The 7,731-nt window shown below is 40.6% G+C and overlaps 2 protein-coding genes across 10 annotated transcripts in view; one reads left to right on the top strand and one right to left on the bottom strand.

Moving 5' to 3' along the window:
• LOC138760235 (ATP-dependent RNA helicase DDX51-like) overlaps positions 1–2,122 on the bottom strand; it is a 48,956-nt gene extending 46,834 nt beyond the window's left edge. Inside the window, exons 1-2 of the mRNA XM_069930568.1 lie at positions 2,099–2,122; positions 221–317 (exon numbers count right to left, since the gene is read on the bottom strand). Coding sequence (XP_069786669.1) covers positions 221–317; positions 2,099–2,122 — 121 coding nt within the window. The remainder of the gene's footprint in view (positions 1–220; positions 318–2,098) is intronic.
• The window catches only part of patz1 (POZ/BTB and AT hook containing zinc finger 1), a 749,193-nt gene that overhangs the window by 690,131 nt on the left and 51,331 nt on the right, over positions 1–7,731 (top strand). The window lies entirely within an intron of this gene.

The raw sequence follows: 7,731 nt of genomic DNA, 5'->3' as shown, positions 1-7,731 counted from the left end.
ATGGTGGAAGGCCCTGCCGGCCCATGAAACTCACACCTCCAACATATACTGGGTTGGGTGGGAGGAAACTGAAGTACCCAAGGAAACTCACACAGGTTACGGGAAGAACGTACTTACAGTCAGCACAGGATTCGAACCCGGTCACTGCCACTTCAATAACTTCAAGCGAACAACTACACTAACCGTGCTGCCCCATCTCACTAAACTTTAGAAGAATGACCTGAGTCACATTCCAGAACTCCATACCCTTCAGTGTGAAACACTCCCTTCACTTTAAAGAATTTTCTCCCAACTCTGTGAAATTGCTCTTTCAGACACTGACAAATTCCCATGCATATTAAAGCACCTCATATTCCAGATTTTCACCACATGGAAAATGGCATTTGCTTTGTCAAGTTTGTACTGGATGATGGAAGAGTTAACTAGGTCGTCCCACTCCCCTACCCTCTCATAATTTAGTGGCTCTCTGTAAACTGAAGCATCAATTGGTTAATAAGCATTTAGTTAAAATAAAACATTGACACATTCAGCTTATTTATTTATTTTTTAAAATAGTTTATTCATGAAAGATAATAGCAATTTTTGTAGAATAATGCTGCCACAAAAACTATGAACTTTTTGACACGTTCATGACAATAAATTCTGATTCTGAATATTTCAAATGTTGATGCTGACAGGGGTACTGCATTAGATTTTAAACACAACTGCAATAGGATAGGGGTTCACAGCCACAGTATTTCAGTTCTAGCTGGGATACGATCTTTAAAGGAACAAAGAAATATCTTAAATTTTTCTGATTGTCATTCATCATCAGTGAGAGGTTGATATAGAGGACACTAATTTCCAGGCCTTGGTTTAACAGCCCACTGAAATCTGCTTCCAGAAATAGTTTGCATGCCCATCTGTTTTTGCATCTGTCACACAGCAAGTTATGGGTAGAAATAGTTACCCTATGTCACAAGAGAGAATGGGTGCATAATCATTGTGTTACTGCACCAGACCAGAGATTCATTGATTTAAACGCTAGTTTGATTCCTGCATATTCATGGCGAGAGAGTTTAAAATTAGATAATAATCAAGTCAAACTGCCAATATAAGTAACAGTTTCACTAATGTCCAAAACCACTTTTTCCTGATCTAACCAATTCTATGAAGTAGTCCTTGCAAGTTTGCGTTAATTTTGTTTGAACCTGTTGGGGTGAAATTGTATCAGCTAAATCATGCAATGTAAACCTTTTGTAATTGGATGAAGGAGTACTTTATTCTTGTAGCATAGAAGGAGAACATTGGTCCATCATATCTACCAAAATTGTGCTATTTAAGTGTCCTACACCATCCAAGCTCTTGGTTTGCGATCTTGCAAGTGCTCATCCAGATACCATTTAAATATAATGAGAGTTTCTCCCTTCTCTACACTTGTAGGTCATTTATGTCTCTAGGGATGAAAATACATTGTTTGAATTCCCTTTGAATTCTTCCACAAATTAATTCAATATCCCCTTGTAATCGGCCTCACTGCTGAAGAAAATAGGGTCTCGTTCACTATGTCCAGGATTCTCATGGTATATAATTAATTTTTTTCTTTGATCTCCTTTTAATCAAAAGAAAATAACATTAGTCCTAATTAATTTCTCCTTGTAACTAAAGTTTATTAAAATGACAAAATCTCCTCTGTACCCTTTTTGGCAAAGTCACGCCATGTGGTGATCAGAACTATAATCTGTAATTCTCAGCAAGAGCCCATATTGCCCCCTCTGCCCCTCAAGGCCCCACAGCATATTTCAGGGGGGCATATGGCTATTGTTGGTTGGAGAGGAATATGGAAGAAACATACTTGACTACTTAAAAGGGAAGTCCATTGTTACGAGCCCAGAGGGCCCCAAAACCCAGCAGCAATAGATATTCACCAAGACAAATGGTTACATAAGCAGAAGTTCCCTTTAATTATCTTTAAACATGAAAACAGGATCAAACTCTAACTTATTACTATTAACTTAACCTAACCCCCTTCTAATTCTAAGTGCACGTGTATGTAATGTGTACATGTTCAGGAAAGTTCTTTGCTTTAATGTCTCCCATCTTTCTGATACACATTTACCTGCAGGTTGCTGATTTCAATCATGTTTACTTTCTATCCATTATTTTAATTTTGAACATTTACTATACTCTTGGTCTCGTTTTGTCATTTTCCATAACTATGCAAAATGCTTTCTCACCACCATCATCTCCATTTGCCCAGGCTTTTACCCCAAAATGGACTCCTGTTTTTGGGCTTGCTGTTTAGTGATATTTTGTTTTTTTTTAAATCTTGAATATATTTTAAATATCCTGTATCTTTTAAAGTTTGTATCTTTTCCAGTTATGCAATGGTAGTTCAAATCCCCAACCCTACATTTGCACTTTTGCAAATTTGTTTACATATCTGACTTTATGCCTACCTCTGGCAGTTTGGGGCTGTAAGTAATGTGCCGAGCCTTTTTGTTCACCAGTACAAATTGTATAGCCTAATATGTTACTGTTTCTAGCACATTATTTTCCCACATCATTAGAATTGTTCCATCAAACAGTATTGCCATGGCCACTACATTTTACCCAACCTCCTCTGAATATCATCTGAAAATTCTGTGGCCTGGAACATAGTCCTGCCATTCCTGCAGCTTGTTAAGCCATGTTTCAGTATATAAACTTTGGCTGTACTCAAGAAAGGACCCTTGGCTTTCTCCAGTATTTAGAGGTGAATACCCAGGAGGGAGAATTTTGTGGTTGGGGAACTCCTGCACTACCCTCAGGCTTTCTTGACTGAAAAAGCATTCACTCAATTTGGAGATCATGACTTGCGCAGCAACTACCTCCTGGGGACATGCTATCCACCGATCATTTGGCATTGTGAAAGCAATGTAGTAATGTTGGTCGCTGCTCAATTTCCAAAATACAGATCTTCAACCCATCCAGTTGGTGATGCTTCTTCAGGATAGAAGAAGAATCATGGATTTCAAATGTGACACAGGACCTGTGTTCAAGTTGATATTTGACCCATGCTATTCATGAAAAAAAGATATTGAAGTTCGTCAGCTCCTTCCGCTCCACATCTAGCATTTGACTAATGCCACATGTTGAAATTACTAGTTGTTGTTTCACTAAAAGTAATGTGACCCCAGAATGTAGCGGTATTCAGGGTGGGGACTTTAATGGCCATTACCAAGAATAGTGACTGAACTGGTTGAATCTTATCTGTAATTGGGTGGTCACAAAATTGAGACCAATTTTAATTCCATATTTATTTAGTGACTTGAATTTAAATTCTCCCATATGGAAGGATGGGATTCAAATTTGTGTCTCTGTGGCAGTGGTCCAGAATGCTGACTGTTGGTGTAGTGACTACACTGTCATGTTACTGTCTTTTAGAGTCGTAAAATTTTATAGCACAGAAACTACAACCCAACATGTCTATAGACCAAGTTGTCCATCCAAGCTCATCCTATTAGCCAGTATTTGGACTATATCCCTCTGACTCTTTCCTATCTATGTACCGGTCTAAATGTCTGTAAATTGTATTCACCCCTACCATTTCCTCTTGTTCCACATACCTACCTCTTAATACAGTACATTCAGAATCAGAACTTGCAGGAGGGAAAAGATGTAGTCTGAAAGTTGACTAGCAAATAATATCAAATCAGAATTTGTTGTCATGAACAAGTTATGAAATTTGATGTTTAAAGGCAGCATCGCAGGGCAAGCATTCATATAACCACCTTACAACAATAAATAAAAATTGAGCACAAAACGTCAAAGTAAGGCAGTGCCTGGTTCATTGATCATTCAAGAATCTAATGACAGCAGGAAAGAAGCTGTCCTTGTGCTGCAGAATGCTCGCCTTTAGGCTCCTGTACTTTTTTTTCCTGATGGTAGCAGGGTGAAGAGGGCATACCCTGGGTGGTGGGGATCCTTGAGGATAGAGGCTTCTTTCTTAAGACAGCGCCTCTTGTAGACAACCTCAATGGAGTGTAGACTGGTGCTCATGATTTCGCAGGCCGAGTTAACAACCCACTGGAGTTTTTTCTTCTCCTGACCGTTGGCATCTCCATACCAGACAGTGATGCAACCAACCAAATTGCTCTCCACAGTACACCTGTAGAAGTTTTCAAGTATCTTCGGTGACATGCCAAATTTCCTAAAATAATTCAAAGTATAGCCGCTGGCAACCCTTCTTTGTGATTGCATTGACGTGGAGGCACCAGGACAGATTCTTTGAGATGTTGACACCCAGGAATTTGAAGTTGTTAACCCTCGATGAGGACTGGATGGTGTTCTCCTGACTTCCTCCTGAAGTCCACAATCATCTCCTTGGTTTTGCTAAGGTTGAGCGCAAGGTTGTTGGTGAGACACCACTGAACTGATCTATCTCCCGACTGTACACTTTCCTTTTGCCATTTGTGATTTCTGCCAACAACTGTAGTGTCATCAGCAAATTGATACATAATGTTGGAATTGAGCCTGGCCATGTGGGTATAGTGAATAGGGCAATGGGCTAAGCATGCATCCTTGAGGTGTACCTGTGTTGATAGTCAGTGAGGAGAAGACATTATTTCTAATTCATAATGACTGTGGTCTTCCCATGAAGAAGTTAAGGATCTAGTTACAGAGGCCCAGGGTTTATAACTTCTTGACCATCACTGAGGGAATAATGCTGTTGAAGGCTGAGTTGTAGTCTATAAAAAGCAACCAGATCCATGAGTTGCTGTTTTCAAGGTGATCCAGAGCCAGTGATATTGGGTCTGCTGTGGAGCAATTGTGATGATGTGCAAATTGCAGTGGGTCCAGACCTCTGCGTAGTGATGTGTTAATTCTGGCCATGACTAACCTCTCAAAGCATTTTGTCACAGTCGATGTCAGTGCCACTGGGCAATGGTCATTGAGGCAGCTCACTCTGCTCTTTTGAAGCAGGTGGGAATCTCTGACTGCAGCAATGAGAGGTTTAAAATGTCCATGAACACTCCAGCTAGTTGGAGCATGGTTGGTTGTGTTGTGGGTCCAGAGGTCCCCAAAACCAGGCAGCAATAGAAATTCACCAAGACAAATGGTTAATTAAACAAAAGTAATTTTTCATTTTCTTTAAACATAAAAACAGGATCAAACTTTAATTTATGCTATTAACTTAACCACCTTCTAATTCTAAGTGCATATGCATGTCATGTGTATAAGTTCAGAAAAGTTCTTTGGTTCACAATCCAATCTCAATTCTCACTCCTCCAAGTTCACTGGTATCCAGCAATTCTTATAATGTGTACAGAATTTAACATTTTCACCAAGCTCTGGTACTTAAATGGTTACAGCTCAGGAAGGTTCTTGTTGGTATCAGAGAGAGATTTGTTGCTCATTGTACAAACACAAAGTAATTCCCTCTGATCAGCCACCTCAGTATCTTGCTGAAGAAATTTGCCCCATCAGTGTTTTCCAAATGATGACCTCTTCTTCTGCAGGTCACCACAGAGTTCCTTTTGTTTCCTTTATTTCAGGTGAAACACTCTAGCTAACCATTTCCTCTTGCATGGACCACAAGGGATTTCAACAGGCTGAATTCAGAACTCACAACCCATCTTCAAAATGGTGTTTCAACAAGCTGACAGCTTACCATGACTGCAGAAACCAATTCTCTCTCTCTATCTTCCCCCCCCCTCTCTTTTTCTCCTTGCAAAACCACATGACCTTTTTGGAACAGCAAACTGCAACCAAACAGATTGTGACACCGCACCCAATCTTCTGAGTCCATTCATCTGTTGCTTTCCAAAACAATAATCCATTTCTCCACAGCATGTCCAATTAACACCTACTTGTGAAGTCTCTATAGGCATTCTTCAAAGTTTTTGCAAAGGCACTTGGAGCCTGGACGTCTGACTTGAGCAAAGCTCTGGCATTTTAAATGAGATCTGTTTTGTGAAGTGTTTGTTTGTGACCTACACTACCCCCACAATCTATCTCCTTCAAAAACATATCTATATATAATATAAAATATAACAGTTAGGACAGATTTTCAGTACCCTGCCAGGTACGCCATCAGGGCTTGATGCCTTGCGAAGGTTCACCCTAATGAATGATGCTCTAACGTCGGCCTCAGAGACAGATTTCATAGGGACCTCAGCCTTTGCAAGGATTCTCGTCAGCACTTTTGGGTTCTCCTTCTCAAAGTGGGCATGGGTCTTCAGCTCTGGTTTCCTCCTACCCTCCAAAACTCTGTGGGGTTGGTAGGTTAATTGGGTGTCATTGGACAACATGGGTTTCAATTGTCTGAATCAGTTTCTACTGTGTTGAAAATAAATTTGAAGTTGGAACATATTACCATGGGTTGGAGAATTTGATTTAGAGCCTGGAAGCCTGCAACCTACCCAGAGAGAAGATGTATTGTTACTCATGCTTGTATTGGGCTTTGTTGTTACAGAACTGAAGGTCACAGACAGATAGGACAGAGTGGGAATGGGATGGAGAATTAAAGAGGCAGGCAAGAGGAAACTCAAGGACACTCATGCGGTTTGAATGGAGACAATAAATGGCAAATAAACCTAGATGATATGTTGCCCCACCCCCACCCCAGTACCATGGTCAAGTATGTTAATGAATGGTTACAGACCTCCTGAAAGGGGATGCCGAATAACCACAGTTGTCAACTCAGGAGTACTTCAGTGCCACATTCTAATAACTACAAAAAATAGGGCGATGGAACAGGTGAATGTGTGGCTAAAGGGAGGACTTTTGTGGGAGATTGAAACCATGTCTGGGACAGATAGAACCCAATATAAACAAGACAGATAGCTCTTAGGCAGCGATGGGACCAATACTTTACAGTAGGGTTTACAATGGAATTCGAACTAGCTAAGTGAAAGGCTGGCTCCCTCAAAGGGAATTCAGGAAGGAGAGAAACAGGAGACTTTTCCGATTTGTATTGACTGCGGTGTTACTGTATGCTTGCAAAATTGCAACAAGATAAATGAATGAAAGGCACAAATTGAAGTAAATGGGTATAATCTAATTGCCCATTACAGAAACATGACTATAGGGTGTCCAAATGTGGAAACTAAATATTGTCAGGAATGTGATACTGAGGAAATAAAGGGAAATGGGATAGTGTAATATCATTAAGAGAGAAATAATTTTGATTTGATAGATCATACTGTCAAGCTAGAATCAACTTGGTGGTGTTAAGAAATAGAAATGGGCAGAAAGCATTGGTTGGAATTATTGCCACTAATTAGCCTTCTCCACTGCCAAACTTGAGGAACAACACCTTGTATTGCGCCTGGGCACTCAACAGCCCAATGGTATCAACATCCAATTTTCCAATTTCAGATAACAAGCCCACTCTCTCTCATCCTAAGTAAATTCCATTTTTCCTCCTCCCATCCCCAATCACACCCATTTCCATTCCCTCTCTGATTCCAACCTTTTCCACCCACACTTCCTCTACAGCAGGCGTCTCAAGCTTGCGGCCCGCGGGCCAACTGCGGCCCTCGGGACGATAGTTTGTGGCCCCGCCTTAATATGAAAGTTTAATGTTAGTGCGGCCCGCGAGTTTGATATGATTGGCACTTTTCAGTGTTGTTTGCGGAGCTGAACGAACCTACCAATCATGGTGGGGTATATTGCTCTCGGGGGTGGGACATCAGCTGGGCTTATTGCGAATATAAGCATATTTGTGTGCATTTTCTATTTGTCATTATATGCACGCGGCACATGTGC

Source organism: Narcine bancroftii, chromosome 4 (assembly GCF_036971445.1).
Source record: "Narcine bancroftii isolate sNarBan1 chromosome 4, sNarBan1.hap1, whole genome shotgun sequence".
NCBI lineage: Eukaryota > Metazoa > Chordata > Chondrichthyes > Torpediniformes > Narcinidae > Narcine > Narcine bancroftii.
This window is presented reverse-complemented; position numbering and strand designations above follow the sequence as displayed.